The sequence below is a fragment of the Acanthaster planci genome, linkage group LG05 (assembly GCF_054643075.1).
Source record: "Acanthaster planci isolate LZ-2023a linkage group LG05, COTS_SCS, whole genome shotgun sequence".
Lineage (NCBI taxonomy): Eukaryota > Metazoa > Echinodermata > Asteroidea > Valvatida > Acanthasteridae > Acanthaster > Acanthaster planci.
The window spans coordinates 14,147,116-14,166,007 of NC_141781.1; the positions used below are offsets into that span (position 1 = coordinate 14,147,116).

At 39.6% G+C, this 18,892-nt stretch overlaps 1 protein-coding gene across 14 annotated transcripts in view; it reads right to left on the reverse strand.

Moving 5' to 3' along the window:
* LOC110977314 (protein unc-13 homolog B-like) overlaps positions 1-18,892 on the reverse strand; it is a 134,590-nt gene that overhangs the window by 59,517 nt on the left and 56,181 nt on the right. For 8 of the 14 annotated variants that reach the window (XM_087137461.1, XM_022231301.2, XM_022231303.2 and 5 more), the window contains exons 6-8: positions 10,673-10,690; positions 3,001-3,126; positions 690-1,063 (exon numbers count right to left, since the gene is read on the reverse strand). In XM_087137461.1, the coding sequence (XP_086993587.1) occupies positions 690-1,063; positions 3,001-3,126; positions 10,673-10,690 (518 nt within the window). Of the gene's footprint in view, positions 1-689; positions 1,064-3,000; positions 3,127-10,422; positions 10,604-10,672; positions 10,691-18,892 lie in introns of those variants that run through there. The other 6 variants (XM_087137462.1, XM_087137469.1, XM_087137467.1 and 3 more) reach the window with 5 other exon arrangements.

Sequence of the window (18,892 nt, forward strand, 5' to 3'; positions counted from 1 at the left end):
TGCCCGGCAACCAGCCCATAGGCTGAGTTGCAAGGGACTGAGTTATCAATTGAGGAGTGGGGGACTTCAAATCCATCTCAGACTCACGGTTCTTCCATCTTCAGACAAAGCAGAATTTTCTACACTTTTCAATGACCAAACCATGAAACTCCATCTACGAGTTTGTCAAAATGCAAAAAGGGTCCAATTTGTTCCGAAACAGAAGGGTTGAAACAACAAAATGGAACAGAACTATTCATACATGTACATGTATCACCACATTCCATCAGTGCACAAGTCCAAGGTACCGGTACTGGCATTTTGCTGCTATAAAGTACATATACACATGGGACATACATGTAGCAATATCAAAAACTTCTTCAAACCAACAAAGACAAATACTGAGGGTCTGAGTATTTAACACAAGAGGAATAAATTCTGAAGTTAATTTATGCTAAATAATTCACTTGGCAATGTGTGGGACCCTTGACGTACATTGGAATATGAAGGTGCAGACTATATCAACATACATGTACCTGTAAATTAATTCCTTGACAAAATTCCATGACCTCTTTATGACTTTTGCGACTTAAATTTCGGCAGCTTTACCAGACCTACAGGTAGTAACTGAAAAGAAATCATCAATGTCTTTCCCAGGTTTCTTGCCTCAGGCCATGGGGGAAATCTAGCCACCGGTATATGTAACTTACTTCCATTTCCCGGTCATAGTCCAGCTCATAGTCGGGGTAGTCTTCCTCAGCATGAAGTGGGGAGCCGTCCAGCGGCTCGTCATCTGCCTGGTGGCGGTGATGCTGGTGGGGGCGGTGATGCAGATCCTCGCTGTCGTAAGGATCCTGATGATGGTGATGGTGGTGATGGCGGTGATTCAAGTGATCCAGGCGGTCCTGGCTGCGATCTAGGCGAGGATCGTCGTGGTGGTTTAGGCGGTCGTGGCGGTGGTCCAAGTGATCGGGTAAGTGGTCCTGGTACTGGTGGTCAGGGTACTGACTGTGCAGGTGTGGGCTCAGACCCCCTGCTATGGGAACGTTAACGTCACTAGTGTAATCGCTGTCCTCCGAGAGATCTACAGGGAGCAAGAAGCATAAAAAGACCACTTCCATCTGTAGACCATCAACTAAAGGCCAGAGTCAGTGTGTATGTGAAAGAAATGCATTGGAGGGAGAGCTATATATCTGTAATCTTTTCAAATCGATCTTAACATCAACTGCACCCAGTTAAACAAAATCTACATGTACCTGGGCTTATCTTGTTGCCAGACAAGCATCCAGGTAACAGCCAAGTCGGCTCCCTGGCTATCCTGACAACACCAATATTGACTTGGGTTTTTATTGATTAAAAGTGGGACATGGGCATAATGCGCAGTGGGCAAGTACATGTACATACATACATGTACACATACACATCAGGTTGTCTAGGGCAAGGGTGCACTTGGGCTGTTTGAACTTGACTTGTCTGACACACATCCCACACCAAATGGTAAATGTCAGTTTTAATGTTTAAGTATTAATGAAATTGCCCTTTTGAAAAGGAGTTCACACCTCAGGAAGCAATCACAACATTTTTAGTACCAGTAGAATTAAAAAGGAATAAAAATGTTTGAAATACAATGGATTCCAAGTGAAACATGGTGGACAAATTTAAATGGAATGAAATGAATAATTTGAGACTGTCAAATAATTAAGTGAAGCAAGATATGAGATGGAGAGAACCCTCCTTGCTTTGTGTTGTTCATTGTTTCACTGAAATCTGAGGAATTCATTTCAGACATCTCGGGGATGTGTTAGATAACAATGGTCTGGAGTCTCATTTCTTGCAGGATACACTTCAAAATCTACAATGAGATTGTTCAAGATTTACTTACAATAAAGTTCATACTCTTATTCAAAACGTACACAAGAGAACCATCAAAAAGCACAATTACAAATTGTCTGTTCTTCCTATACAAACCACACTAAGGCAGGAAACCACACAATTATTCTTCATTTTAACTTTCAAGGGGCATCGAGTCCTAAAGGTACTGTAGTTGGTCTGTATACTTCCCTAAATCTACTACAAAAACCTTTATAGAGATTTTGAAGGATAGACCATGGAGTAGGGTTCATGGCCAGTGGACCACAAAGTATACTGGGTGACCTCAGAGCCATTTTGTCCACGAGGTTGGAGTTTGGGAAAACTTTGTTCAAATTACATAGCCATTTGATATGCAAGATATGCACATGCAGGCGGGGCAGAAGGTCTCCCCACCCTTTTTTGTGGGGCTTAATTCACTGTGGTTCTAGACGCCTCGAAAATTCTTCGGTACACATGCACATGTACATCTGAGAGATGTTTTGGTTACATGAACTGTGTACCATACAGGTATGTTACAGTATACATGTATGATGTGCAGTAGAAACATGGTCAAGGAACATGGTATAACAATATGGTATAAAAACATGGTATAAGAATAGAGTACATGTATAAGTCTGCTCTTTCTATGTCACAGTCATATCTCTAGTGGTAGGTAAACCTATGGCTGCTGGTACAGAAGGCAAAAAAGCATAAAGGCACAGGTATCATGTATCATGTATTAGTAATCAAAACAGCCAATGATATTGACCCTAGTTGCAAGTATATGTAATTATAAAAGGCCAAATGTATATTTTGAGGTAAAATCTGACATTGTAACCAAGGGTGAAATTTCTTCAGCCTTTGGCTACCCAAACAGATAGTAATTAAGCAATATGAGAGCACTCTATCATGTCTATAGGAACATTGTATACATGTACTGGTATATAATGTGCACTGTACATGTACTGTAAGAACATGCTATACATGTAAGAGCATAGGAACATACATGTATATGTGGAAACATTCACAGGAAAGTGTACAGTAACATGGTATACATAGCTAGCAAGAACACTACATGTACTATTTTGGCCTGAAAAGTCAGAGGGCCAAGTGGAGTGGGTGGTGCAGTTGGGGGGGAAGGGGAGGTGGGCGTGGCCGGATGAAACTTACACTGCGAGTGGGGTACGGCTTGGTTGGGCAGCTGGGCTTGTTGGTCCGCAGGCTGCCCACCTTGCATCATATCCTGCAGCAGACGAATTTTGCGCTCCAAGACGGCCGATTCTTGCTCCTGGAGCTCTGGGCAAGGGGACAAAAGACAGGCAGCTGTTCCCGTCAGTGATTTTTCCATGGCAAAAAACCCCCCAGGTGTTTCTTCATGAGGCGATCCAAAATACAAATGGAGACAAGTGAAAAGGCTCTACTTGAAAGCGCCGGTGTGAGCTGAGAATGGTGACCAATTTCTGTGTTAAAACATTTTTCAGCAAAGTGTAAATGCACAGGCAAACCCAAATATGATCAAATGCTCACACATAGGTATGGAATCAACAAAATTTTGCACAGAATTCTGGAGCCGTTTTGATGTATTTTTAAAAATGGCAATACAATTCGTGTTCAGCTGAAGTAGAAACTTTAAAGGCACCGGATCAAGAGAAAGGAAATGAAAAGGGGTTTGGGAAAACAAAGAACTTTTCTGCATACTGAAATGACATGACTTGAGTTTTTCCACAACATACACTGTATGTTAAACCCACGCTCGAAGCTCAGTTACACTTTGAAAGCCAAAAATGATCTCGTCAACAATGCTGGGAAACTGATTTGTTCAAAACAATACACAAAGATAATTGTTTCCCCCAAACTTCAACTGATTATGTATTCAATTGCTTCCCAGGTCTAGTTCTCAGCTTAATACTTGTGCAGACCTGTTTTCAGCACATCCACATGTATGTGAATAAAAAAACCTGGCCTTGGCATTCATGTTGGGGATTTCCATACAAATTCATAAATATCATACTAAGATTTATATAACCCCATCAGGAAGGTACCGGGTATGTGCTCTGATGTGATCATAAACCACCTCCCGTGAGAATGAGGTGTAGCAGTTTACGTAATAGGAGCAATCAACCATGACCCTATTTCTCTTTAAATAGACTCGCATTCAAGTGTCTCCCTCCCATTCTTGCGTTTGGCTGCCATGCACCCGTCTCTAATTCCTGTATCACTGGATTGCTACAAGGTTGCATGACATCTACATGTACATACATTATATTCTTGGTGATCCTTTCGCTTCTTTTCTTTGTGATAGTATTAGTTGCTTCATTGCTGTCGTGAACCAGGTTTGGCAGTAGTACACCGCTAATAGGTGAGCTACAGTGACGTTGCCAATTTTCTATTTATTTCCTAACGTTATACCCAGGCGGTTTATTATATTTATTTTTTATCCTTGAGCATAAGTTTCATTTACACATTTCTTTTGGCAAGAAGATTATTACCCACTAGAAGACAAACATTACAAAGAAAGACTTTTGAATTTCTATTTATTTCCTCAGGCAAAGTAGCCATTAAAAAGATTAGCACTGGCTTAAGAGGCAACAACCAAACATCACCGGTACCATGCACCTGGCACCTGCACAAATGTTCAACAGACTTGCTACACTTGCTTAATAGACTTCCAAACTTTAGACATTTGCAAACACTGTACATGTGTGCAGACTCGTCCGCTAAAAGAAGACTGTCGCTTACGTGTACATGTACTTTTAGTTTTTAAAAAAAAGGCTCCCTCTCTTGCTTATATGAAACTAACCAAATGCGCCCCAATCTAACCACATGAATCACGAGTCAACAGAGTATCTTATGAGTGAGATGTCTTTAAAAGAATCTTACCGGTACATTGTGTGAGTCAGTAGGAATTCTCAAACTTGTTCACCCATATTTTGTCCATCAGGATGCCCAAATGGGTGATAAAATTTACCAAAACAAATAACAAAATGTGCTATTTCTTGTGCAAAGTAAAACAGAATTACCAAAAACATGTCCTTACGGCTTACTTTGTGGCATCCGGTCACAAATAGGGAAACTGACTAGGTGCTCACGGTGTGTAGTAATTACACAAAGATGACTCTAGAGTAGGATTTTGACCAATGACCTCTGGATTGGAATCAGTACTATACATGTACGTACATATGTAAGTACAGTAGTTTCCAGTTGTTCCAGGTGGTTCCTTCCCTCTATCACTGAATTAAATGAATTAATTGAAAGAGCCCATTCTTCTTTAATGGCAGACTTTGAGACACTTGGTGGCAGCAAACATACTGGTCCTTTCTCTCTGAGCATACACGTGTTGTTCTCAGCATGCATGCATACAATGTAGTTTTGGACATGGGCAATACTGTGAAAAAGGACCAGTGTGTCTGCTGTTTACCATTTAAACGTACCCCCTCCCCCATGGGTTACAATCAATGTTGCAGATGTTGCTTGTACATTGTATCGTGATGTGATCCCTGGCTATTTGGTGTGTCAGGTTTTATGGTTTCTGACTAGCCTGTCCTGAGCAAAGATATTGACCTGAGGGAAGAACCACAAATACAATGCTGAAAAGCTCAGTCAGTACATGGTGCAGTAATGCTTAAACCTAGAGGTCCAGTCAAGTTCATCTTTGTAGGAACTCTATCTGGAATTAATACTGACGTTAGCCATGCGGTGACAGGTACATGTACCTAGGCGTTATTCTTATTGCCAAAAGAAAATGAAACAGGAAACTAACACCATACCCTGTCAAATTTACAGTAGCCACAACAGTGGCTGGGGTTTTGTGTCCTCTTTCTCTGAAAATCTTGTCCAATCTCACTATGGACTTTGAAGATCTGGAAGCATTATGGCAGGTTCATATTCCACGCAAAAGCAAACACAAAAGCGAATTTGTGACGTCAGATCAACTCAAGCGAAATTTCCCTGCAAATCTTTCACAACGTCAAACTCGCTTTACAAGTTCGGGAAAACTTGTAAGCTGCGATGACATGATCTCTTTTGGGAGGCTTTAAAGAGTTCACAGCAAACTGCCACATCCGGAGGCATGAGGTCTCCCTAAAATAACCAGAGGGAAAATTACTGCTGTGGTACCGGGTAATACACCAGTCAGCAATGAAAGAAATTGGTATGTTACGTGTACGATACATAATTGGCAATTCACGTTCGTGGGAAAATTTCTCCCATGCAATATCTAAAACTTCAATATGCAGTACAGATGTTCGCACTCCTTCGCAACGAATATGAATAATGCAAAAATAATATATTGTTCATACCAATTTCTGCCCCTAGTTGGGTTCAAAATACATTATGTAGATATACATGTATGTATGAATACAAAAATTTGCAGTTTACGTTTCAATGTAATTTTATCAAAAGATCTCCCTCTTTTTGAGGAGTTGAAGCTTCCTGGAAGCCTGATACTTTGGCATTTACATACACATATGTAACTCCATCAAGGAAAAACTTGACACATATTATTTCACAATGTAAAGGTGGTTTAGATCATTAACTCGTGTTTTGTCAGCTGTCTGTTTGTAATTTGTATGAAGTGATGGTAATTGTTCATCTGACTGTGGCCAGCAAGAACACATGTCAATGGAAACTGGCTGCAGCCACTGAGGCAGTGGCTGCCATAGGTATGTGCATAATCTTCAGTCACATGACAACTTTTTGACACGGCTTTCAATAAAATGGACCCCAACCACCCCAAATGCCCAAAATCTAATAAAATCATACACTGTTTGTTTAAGGGAAATTCCACACTAGAAATATTGAAATATTTGTTTAGTAGAGGCAATACTTACATGTACATCTACTGGTAATATTGAAATTTGGATTTGGGACTGTTAGGGTTAAATGTACCGGTATGGTCAAATCATTTGTGAACATCTAACCTTAAATCCTACCACTGACCCTCAGTTTACAGAATAAACACAAACACTTTGGAAACAAAAAACTATCCATTAAAATGTACACTGCATCGTGGAAGAGCATGAATAATTCAGACATCAGAAAGCTACCACATGACAAAAGAGAAAGTCGAGCCCCAACCTGGGCAAAATTCCCACCGCATTGATTCTTTAAACAATCACAAACGGTCGCCAAGGGGCAACAGCCTCTTTTTTTTTCTGATGTCAATGAGGAATAGGAGAAAATGTCAGCTGTGGAAGGCATCAGCCCCACTTTTTTTTGTGTCCAGGGTGAATGAATTACGGAAACCGGATCTCTCCTCGTCTAAGGCCTCAGACGTGTATTTTTGGTAACCTTAGAAATCTCCCTTTTGAGCCGGCCCGAATCATTTATAATAAATTGAAGCTGAAATTAGTCTGACTGTGTGTGTCTGGCTTAAAAAGAGACTGATCGTTTAAAAATAAATAGATAAATTTTAAAAACGAAGATGGGCAGTGGTTTTAGTTCATCGACTGCCCATCGGCAGCTTGAGCTGCTTGTTAACCATCAGAAGGAAAAGCATGCAAAGTTGTGTCTGATTAGATTTTGATTTCTGTGTTTGAAATGCTGCATGCAAAATGCTTGGCGTTGGCTGACGGTATTCACAGGGATTAATGGGAAGTAGATTTGACCACTTCCATTAGCACTTGTAGTATGGTCACTCACAGCCAAGTATTTCAGGATGTATATGTTAACTATTCAATAACAGATGTCAAGTATACATGGATGGAAATTCAGGGAAATTACATCAGTGGAAAAACTGCTGGCAGACACAGGGCACTTTTACAAAGTTGCAACTAATCAAACAGGAAATGTAGCAGTAGCGAAAAATTTAACTTTACGCAAAAATAAAAAAACATGCTCCGATTAATTGCTACATGTACATGTATGCAAAAAAAAACCACGTGAGAACAGCAGTTTACAAAGGAAAAATAGAGAAGAGAGTAATGAATTCTCAGTAAAAGGAATTCAACTTATCATGCAGCTAAGAAATATACAATGTACATGTAAGATCTAAATATGCAGACCATTCACAATTTAAGTTTACAAATACTACGCAATGCAAAATATCTGTATAAGTTAGTGGTATCACGCCTCAATTTCTGTTACTCTGCAGTTAGTACGGGGTAGTGAGGGATCCAATCATAAATAAAACAAATACTGTTTTCCGCCTTGGAAATAAACTAGCCACGTGAATACGATATATACATGTGTAAGCCACACACGTATTCATTTACGTGTATATTATAAATACGCAACTTTGCGTATGAGCAAGTAAACATGTATATCCTCATAAATCTGGAAAGCTCAAAGTTGTGAAAAGGATAATACACCGAGTTTAAGGGCCATAATGTTGTTTGTTTTTTCTTTTTTGTGTGTATTTCTTCTTCAAAATATCGACAAGATATTATAACAAATGTCTGCTTCTATGTACATGTACAAGTACATATATGGGAGTGTTTACCACTGTAATCCCTCCCCCAACCTCATGGGGCCTAGCTTCCACTTCTCCTCAGGTTTCATGTTCCTGAGATGTCAAAATACCACATCCCACCGTTCAGCAAATTAATGAATTACTGAAAGTGCTAAATGAAAGTTCATTAACATGTACATTCTTCTTTTGGGGGGGTGTTTCTCATTAAAGCATTTGGTAGACAGCCCTCTTCATATACATGTAAGCAGCAATTTTCATTTTCACACCCTCACCCTCAACCATATGAGTCTGTGAACGACACATACTGAGTCCCAAAGACTTTGAGTAAAGCTTAGAAAATAATCAACATTTTCTCTAAAACGAAATAAATACACGTAGGTCTTCAGACAGACCAGATCAGTTTCAGATTAATATGCTTCTGTACTGATCAGCATCGATGCTAATCAGTTGGCTTACAGCCAATAAAATGGGCACGCATCAGTTGCCCGTGGCGTAGAACATTGGCAAATGGACAGAATGATGAGGTTTGAAAATGTACATGTCAGAGTGAACAAATTGCAGCACGTTTAACACCAAACTGGTGCTGCCTTCATGTGGGTGCTTGAAATACGCCACATGTAAATGGTAGGACTGGCTTGAATACACATTAATACCTGATCAGTTACTTGATCAGTCATGCAATTCTGAATGTGCCTAGATTGACAAAGGCACATGCATACATGTACACGCACGTGTATTTGCCTACTGTTGCATTATAACACTTTGGAAGAAGTGTGGGTTTTTTTAGGAGTTATTACTGTGTGAGTAGTTCACAGTCCTGGTAAAACATTTTGTAGTTGTTTCAGACCAGACCAATCAATCACACACCACTGATGCAACTGCAGTGAGAAAGGAAATGCATTGTTTCAAAACAGGCCGCTTCTGTGTTACCAGATGCAAAGATTGAATAGAAAAAGACCACAGCAGCATTCATTAACGTAGCAGCAGAGTAACGGGGAGTATAGTGGAAAGGAATGGAGTACACACGCATGTTGGTTTGCACTGTGCTGGTGTTAATGCCCTTTAAGCACCTACATGTAACTGTGTGCATGACGAATTCACTTTGGTACTCCATATATGTCAACTTGATAGCAGGCCTATACCTTCTGATAGCTTGGCAGTCAGTCTAGGGTACAAACAAGTTTCATTTAAAAACAAGATTTCTTCCATGTTTCTACTGACATTGGTATCCATAATCTGGAAATATATCACTTGAAAAAGGTCTACTTGGGGTAGAAGATGTGGCCTGGTAATGTAACATATCGTTACCAGAACCCAGTACATACACACACAGTAATTGATATTGACTCAAGGCAATCTGAAGTTGCCAGAAAAGCTTCTGATGAGGCCAAATTGAAACCAGTGTGATGAGCAAATGACACAACGAATGGGAGGGGGTCCTTCACTGGAGGTCCCTTCACCACTTTTTAGCTGAGTAAATGACACTGCAATTGGGGGTATAATTGTTAGCTTGTCGGGGGGAGGGAGCAGTATCAGATGCACCAAGCTCCATTGGAAATATAATCCCACATTCTGATTCAAAAAGAAAACTGCAGAAAATATTGTTTCAATTTGTGCCATTACATGTACATGCATGCCATATCTGACTGAGCAAACTTTACCATGCCGTCCATCTACTGAAGTCATGAGTCTGTTGCAATGTTTACACACAGACACCCTCCAAAAATGCACATGTGGATTTTTGGCTTGGCATCAGAGACTGTGTAAAACAAGTGGAAATCTTTCCATTTCCCCAGCACGCGCAATATCAAGCAGCTTCAAATCTGGTTGACTATGCACTTGCAACTCACTAGACAATTCTTAGTGGAAACAGAGTCAGTACGATGAAAGAAGGCCTTCAGATGAAACAAGTTGGCAACAATGAAATACATTTTATAGCAGCTTCATCATTCACTGCAACAAAAGTATTAAAAGAACGTAACATCTACGGCTACACATTTCACATGCTCAATTGAGTCATTAGCGCTACTCCAGGAACTACGGGAAGTTGCTATGAATGCACTTAGGGAAGATCCAATTTATGGTTCAATTAACAGACAGGGGTAATACATCTGACAACAGAAAGTAGAGGGATCGGAGAAGTGAGATCACGCCATGCACTTAAGGATGCATATATACTTTACCATGCCTCACTGATATGTGCACCAGTGATACTCCCACTGGTAACGGTTCCATCCATTTCCTGTGGAACGTTGTGTTTGATATTTCCACGATTGCCGCTGTCTATATACGCGTTTGGTGAATCTTCCAAATGTATGAGCGAGGCATGCCAAAGGGAGGTTAACAACGCTCGGGTGGTACATGTACTTTGAGATGAGAATATCTAACGATGCATTAATTAAAATATTCTCAATTATGCATTATACAAACTACCTTTGTCCTGTCCAGATGCTTTAGAGATAGTGACGAGACAAGAGAGTGAGAAAAAAAAAGAAAGTGGGAGAGAAAGTCAATAAATCAATCAGTCGTGACGTACACCGTAGATAGTTCTATTCATTTTGGTGTGGCTGTGACATCAAGTTGTCAACAACCAGTGTGTCATATAAGTACTGGTTTGCTATGGATGACAAGAACATGACCCCTGCTGGTTATGAGGTAATTATACTTTAGCACACCGTTGGGCAAGGCATAATAATGGCCTAACCTCTCATCTACTGCATGGAGGCCCCAAGATGTAAATTATGGTTAATACAATTTTTTATAATCCCCTCCATATTTTCAAACCAATGATAAATTATAAGCTGAAATCTTCCACCAAAACCTTTTGAACTGAGCCACATATGGGTAATTTTAGAAATTACGCGGTCCAAACATGTCCCTGTTACATCTGACCTTTGTTATTTGACATGGAGATATCACCAGAATTGATTTCAAACTATTACTCTACATGTATTTGTTTCGCAGGTAATTTGATTGATTGATTGATTCGCGCTGTACGTGTACTTTTCCGTACATTGAAAAACACAAAATGATGTCAAAAGGAAGATGTTGAAAGTCCAGATAAAGTTCAGAGTATACATCGTTTCCTTCTTCTAGTATGTATTTTCTTTTCCAATGCATGAACTTGTTCATTTTTTTTACATTTTTCAGTGTTTCCCTGCACACAATTTTTGCCAGTGCACACACAGTATATATCACCAAGTGTTTTATCAAATAAGGACATATTTTAACCCCCAAAATGTACATGGCTTGAGTTTGTCCAAATGAATGGTGATGTGTATGGCCTATATTGTTGTGGTCTGTTTTATTTATAAAGGGTGGCATCATCAGTTATGACAACTGCTATTCCTAAGTACACTGTTTATATATAGAAACAAAATAAACAAAGATGCAACAAAAAATATGCTCACTAAAATTGATCCATAAAATAAGGTTAAAATTGAATTTAAAAAACTGTTAAACTTTAATAAAAGATGGTAAGGTAAAACTAAAGTAAAATATGATAATAGTGAAGTTACCTAGAATTAAACATAATACATTGACTACTATTTGATTTAATAATTCAATTAATACATAAAAAGAAAAGATTCAATAAATGATATAAGGAAGCTATATAGAGGTGCCCCTTAGAAACAAGAGGAAGCCCAACTACAACTGTATGATTTAATATAAAAGTAAAACAGCTAATGATAAATTTGATGAGAAAACAATAAAAATACTGAAAATGAACATAAATAAAACAAATACATTCAGTGTTAAGTTAAAAGTGATTTAAAAATAGAAAGTGACTCGGCCTGTCTTTGAGAAGTTGTTAGTTGGTTCCATCCCAATACCCCTAGATACTGGAAGGTACATTTACCTGCATTAGACTTAGGTGTAAATGAGATGCTAAGAGAGCCATTAGACAGCAACCGGGTGCCGACCTTATGCACAGATGCATTAAAACGAGACGAGAAGTATTTTGGGGTCAATCCTTAAACACACTTGTATACCTCATACATTCTATGGTTATGCCAGCGTTGGGGAAAATTTATTGACAAACATGAAAAAAAAATTGTCGTTTTCTTTATCAGCAAAACAAAAATAAAAACAACTTGAGCTCATCTGTCTGTTGGCCAAAGGAATAGAGGGCTTCTTCGCATTTGTTTGTTAATTTGAACAACCGATGTTCTGAATGAACCTGATAATTATTTCATCATGGCCATTTGAGTCCAAGGTTTCAACCCAATCAGGCATGCACTACAGGAAATAACTTGTTATAAATAAAATGTAATTTGACTCCTCATTTGATGTCATCATCACATCAGGTAAATTTTCTTGATATCTGCAAAGTTTGACATCGATAGGATGTGTGCTCCAGGAGATTTAGGGCTTTAAACAGTGCACCTTTAATGTCACACGACTCGTTTGCTGATGATATTGTCATCATCTGAGGTCAATCTACATTTATAAACCCTCCCTTCCTAAGTATCTGCAAGGTTTCAACCCAATCAGACATGTACAATACAAAATACAATACAAAACATGATTGTTATCGCGGAAAAAGCACAGATTACAGATTTTCAACATTTGTCCCTTTTGGCGTTCCGTACAATGTGATCTGCTCTCTGCACAACGTGCTCGGCATTTTCCCAGGTCCTGAGTATAATGCACTTTGCGCTGCCTGCCACACGTTACAGGAAGATATTGCACGTCCATGCACACAGCAGCCAATGCACAGCATGCGAAAGGATTTTTCGAGTTTGCAAATATTGTAAGGGGGTTTTTGGCGTCGGCGCTTCATCTGTGTGAAGGGCACCACTTATGCACTTCATGCAGTTGACTTCAATGTTTTAGCTATTATATAATGAACAATTCACACTTGAATCTGTTACAGTTGATTTTTTACCGAATTTTGAAAAATGAAAGAGCTTTTTATCATAACTTCCGATCTGATGATGTCATCGGCCCCGAATTTCACACGTGTTGACTGGGTGAAGATCATCATACACGTCAATTTTCAGGCGATTCCAACAAACTTTGCCACAGACATCTATTCAAAATTCATTTGTCTGACTTTTTAACCTGTCGCTAGAGGGCACTCGACAATTACATGGCGTCATCAGTAGATGATTTGAAGAATACTATACCCCCACCGACTAACAGCGTTGAAAGCAAGTTGATATATGTACCTATTACCACTTTTAAACAATAAGCCCACTTCCAGTTTTGACCGGAAGGGCCACGTGATTTGACTCACACAAGATAAAATGAAGACCCAATTTTACCTTGGCACTTGCAGCAAACAGAATGTTGTGGGAATTCGGAAGCCATGGTTGATTTTATATGGATTTTAAAATGATTAACGTAATATTCAAAGTTTAATAATAATTCACTAGTCATTGTGATGTAATTATTTGAGTATTATATTTGCTTTGAGGTATTTCCTTGGTGTAACTTTGATGACATTTGAATATTGTTGAACAACCAAAATGTTCCCTTGAAAATGTGTACAAGTCAATGGGCAGAAATAAATTTTGAAAAATCAATAACAAATCATTTGATGTAATCATGACGTTATGTTTCGAGGACCATCTATGCATAACGCTCCTTCATTGGTACAAGTTTGATAAAGATCCGAAGTTACAAAACCAGTAAAGTCATATACAGAAAAAAGGTATACCAAGTGAATGGGTTTTGCACAAAAGATGAAGAAAAAAAAACAGGAGAGAAGTAATGCCTTTTTCACAAAATTGCAAAATAGCCAAAAATTGAGCAAAAGTATTTAATTTCTTGTTGATAAATATAATGACTACCTGTGAACACCATAACTTTTAACATGTGTTACGTACATGTACTTGTAAGAGTTTGAACAATGCCATCAGGTGTCCAATAATGTCCAGTCCCAAGCTTGTCACCCCCCATGGGAGCTCAGCCCCTCCCCATGCTAACATAAAAAGATGGTGAGAGCACTGGAAAGCCGTGTTCAAATTATTTGGCTACGGCTTGAAATTACACACACAAGTTTATGACAGAGGCCACAGCCACTACCAATTTCAAGTATTGGTACTTCACACATGTAGCCTTACACTAGATCTTCTGCCTGAGCTGATGTGATGTTTAAAAACTTTTTCTAGAATGGATACTATCCGGTTCGTAAGTGACTTCGTCATACACGCGGACGCACCATGATCTGCAGGCTCCCATTGGATGATCGCTGAAGTTGCGTGTTAATGTCCAGCTCCATGGTTCCATGTAAAAAGCGATCAATGCATGTAACTCTATGCGCAAGGCGTGTGCAGTGGGAGTGGTTTAAACTGAAGTGACGTCACACTTACAAACCGGATAGAACATTAGCACAAAGTCCTAAAAGCTGCTACATGTACATGTACATGTATGTATAGTTAATGATGTAATAGTTTCTTTTGGGGGCATTAAACTACCTCAGTCACACAAAACAAAATTCAGGGATGCAGTAATTTCAGCAGTATTTTCCAATTATTATAACTAAATTTCATCAATATTCAAACCCTCAAAAACCTGTTCTGGAGAAGTTGAATCAGCACACTGGCTAGAATCAGGAATCAGGAACCACACTAACATGTGACCCAGTCTGCAAAAAGGAGTCTTAAGTTGCCACAGCCACTTTTTTAGTTTTCATTTGCATTCAAAAGAGCAAATGGAGCTTTTTGTTTTGATGTAACACTCAGTTTGGCATCCTGATGAAAGTGGATACTCCATGGTTAAAAATGCTGTGGGTTCCTGTAGATTTACATTGTGCAAAATTATTCTAAAGGACTTTTTACTCCAAAGTTGCTCTGGCGACTTAAGACTCCATTTTGCAGAGTGGGTCACACATATTTTTTTTTTAATTAATTGTCATTTCACACCTTTACAGTCAAAATGACACAGTCTAAGTGACTTTCCATTTTTTATGTTAAAATAAAAATCAATTACATGTAAATGCATATTCAAATAGAAAACTTTCTCTGGTTTTACCCAAGTTACAGCCTGCATGCTGAATGTGTGCGTCAACAGAACTGGTTGGAGAGTGTTACTGCCAAACTATATAACCACTCAGAAAAATGACAACGCGGTGCAAGGTTACTGGCCTCCGTTACCATGTCTTGCACCACGCCCTTCCCTTGAATTTTTACCATGCTGCTTCATGGCACAGTTTCCTGTTGTGTTGATGCTGCAAGAAACTGTCAACAAATCCCACAATGTTCTCTTAAATTAAAAGGGGAATCAAATTTCACAACGGCAACTTTTTGTAAACAATATTTTTAAAAGAAATAAACAAAAGGGGGTATCTAAGGATGGAACTCTCCTAGGAAGCATCTCTTCTCAATAGCTCCTCTTGAACCCAATTTCCGGCAGTTGCTTGGACACGGCTCAAAGTTTAAGGCTGGGAGTATCAGTTGTCTCCTTGCCAGTGGTACAGTAACCAGATCCTGACAGTGTCTTGCAAGGCTGGGGTTGCGGAAATTCTCTGGATGATTCGCGGTCGCAAACTGACACCATAATTAGATTTCTACCCTCAAACCTCATCAGAAAAAGTGGCCTCTTTATTTCATTTTCTTGTTTTTGGTTTTTCTTTTCAGCTACCAGTACGTCCTGATGTTACTTTCAAGCTATGGGGAGTTTGATGATGCAATTTTCTTAGCATGACTGCTTTTAAGAGGCACTCAGTCCTCTTTCTGACAGCTTGGAACAAAAGGAGAATGGTTGGTACATTTTTCAGCACCGGTGCGGCAACGTGCGTAACAGGGAGATGGCACAATGATTGAGATTTCAAGACTGAAAGCTCTCCAAGTAGTCATTACAACCAATGCGTCATTCTTGGTTTGTAATGAAGCTGGCAATTTGTTACTACAACAGCATCCTGCATAAATATTATTTGTGCACACAAAAGCATGCTCCTAAGAGTTAGTGCCGTTGGGTGGCCTGGACATGTTCAAATCCTCCAGTTAAACAACTCATGACAAATGTCTCTAAAATTCAATAAAAGATGTCAATGAAATGCTATATTTACCAGTATGAATAGGAATAAATCACTCTCATTTTGCCTACAACTTGTGTGGGCGGCCAAAGTTTGCAGAAATATCACCTTTTGGTTGGTTTTCGATTTTACATGTACCTTAAATTCGTTCAAAATGGATATTTGTTCCATAAATTTTAAATAGGGTGGTATTTTAGTAGTACGTGTGTCATCTGGTGTTCTGATAGCTGTGTGGGATTTTCAGCACTTCATGAATTATTCTCTTACCCTGTACTTTTGTACTGACAGCCAGTCATACTGTAGTTTTAGCAGCCACTTATAGGAAAAAACACAACTGTGACGTCAAAAGAGCAGACCTTATACACTCCATTATTCACCCGCCCATAACCATACATCCCCGGCGATTTTGCCAGGAATTTGCCAGATTCTACCAAAACTTCCAGAAGGATTTCACAAAATGAAACAAGCTGCAACAGCTGTAGTTGACCCCACCCTCCACTCCCCACACCCCCTCCCTAAGATAATTCCTGTACCCAAAGAGATCATGGCTATCAGGTCATATGCATCATCATTTCAATACAATTCCTTTCCCAAGGTCTATGAGCTAGATTCCCCGTAAGGTAGCCACAGGATGTGTGATGATGGTCATATCGCCGTGACAGTCAGCTACTGCCCCAAAGGCAAAGTTTTGCTCTTCTTTCAAATTCTCCGCAACCCACCCCAAGGCAAACCCCATTCTAACCCCTCCCTACCCTTCCCCTACCCATCCCACAAATGACTGGCTTTACCGTGGGTAAACAGGTACAACCACCAGAGCACTAAGTTGGGTTTTATGCAAGGGGGAAAAGCATGTACATGTAGGCAAATGTACAAAGTACATGTGCATGCACATGTACTTGTACATGCATGTACCAGCACATTTCCATGAAAATTAACTATTCTATAAATGTTGTGTTTTGTCACTTTACAACTGGAGGTGGGAAGGATATATACTACTGGAAATGGAGAAATGAAATACTGCGTATAGCATTGCCAGCAAATGGTTAAGGTTTAACACTGATAATAAACGATGGAAATTTCCAGGGACGCTAGCACCGCTTGTGATTCCAGGCATCAACTTCATCTATGATCTTTTTTTCACTATTCAGGCAGTGGAAAAATAACATGATTTTTTCCACTAATCAAAGTGAAATCTGAACAGCATGACTTGTGAACAAGTGGTCAGCACGGATACATGAGGGTCCGTTCTCTTCTTCAGTAAATACTAATTAGATGTCTGGCATATGTGGCTATCACACACTGCACCATTTCCCTCATGAATAATTGACAGGTGGTTAATGCCAATGGGAGAAAAAAGGGGAGGGAAAGGTCAGTGCCATGTTTTTGACATTGTCGGGCCATGTAACACAATCGTGTCATGACTCTGACGGATGCAATCTTCTGGTGTCCACGCAAAGCTTAACGCAGCTGGCAAATACTGGATGTCAAAATCTGCCTTGAAGTTGAACTGAGAGCGAAGTGGCATCGAAGTTACCGAGGCTTTGCGCGTGCATTTCGCTGCCCAAAGAGCCTGGATTATGCCCAAAAGCTGTCATGAAACCCCTCTGGCTTGTTTTTGTGCTCTTGTGCCTTCACTCTCGCTATTTTTTTTTTTGAAAGGGGTGGGGTTTTTTCAACCTAGCCCAAGCCAACCACTGCAGCACAGACACTGAACATGCTGAATATAGCCTGTCCCCCCTGCATGTGACCAGAAATCGTGTCCAAACGTTAGAAAGACCAGCAAACATCACTAATGCAAAAGGAAATGCCAGATTGAATCACTCAGATGTTTATTTGAAATGCAGCTGGGGTCTGACATGGGTGCATTTGAATTTTTTTCAAGACTTAGCATCGATTGTTATCAATTACAAAAATGTACTACAGCATGTTCTGTAACAACTTTTCCTGTTCAACCGCTGGCAATGTCAACTACCATCACGTTTTTTTTTTGTTATCTGATATACCACAGTTCACCACAAATATGAAAAGGTACACGTGTCATCAGATGCACATTCAGGTGCACAGCACTTTGTGTACACATGCATACCACTTACAGTTACATGTATCTGTAAGGCATGCTGGGTATGCCAATCCCGACATACGTACTGCACTGCCATATTGAACTTGTCCCCAGACTCTTAAGTGCATTTTTGTGCATAATTATTGCTGGCGGTCACATGTATGAATATTCAGTCAACCGGAATTTCAAATATTCGAATACAGAGACTCCTTTGAAACAGCACGGCCTTACCATTGCCATGCTTACTCGTGGACACATGCAATCAATGTACGGGGAAGGGGTACCAGGAACAAACGACAGGCAAAACTAAACAATTGGGGAATATCAGTAACAGGTAAGCTATTTCCTGTCCTCAAGCCACTGAGGCCAGATCTCTGAAGTGTTGCAATAAGTCCTTTTCTGACACCTGTCCAACAAGTTCCAGCATACTAAAATGCATGTACCTGTATAACTCGGCGGCACAGTTGGAATCAAGCTTGAAAAATGGTGTGCTCTGGGAACTTGGGCTTTTGATTATGAGAAAGAATTGGACTGTATAAATGAGGTATGCGGGAATGGCAAGAATTTATAGCAGGGAAACATTACCAATGAGACTGACCACCTTCATGAGAAA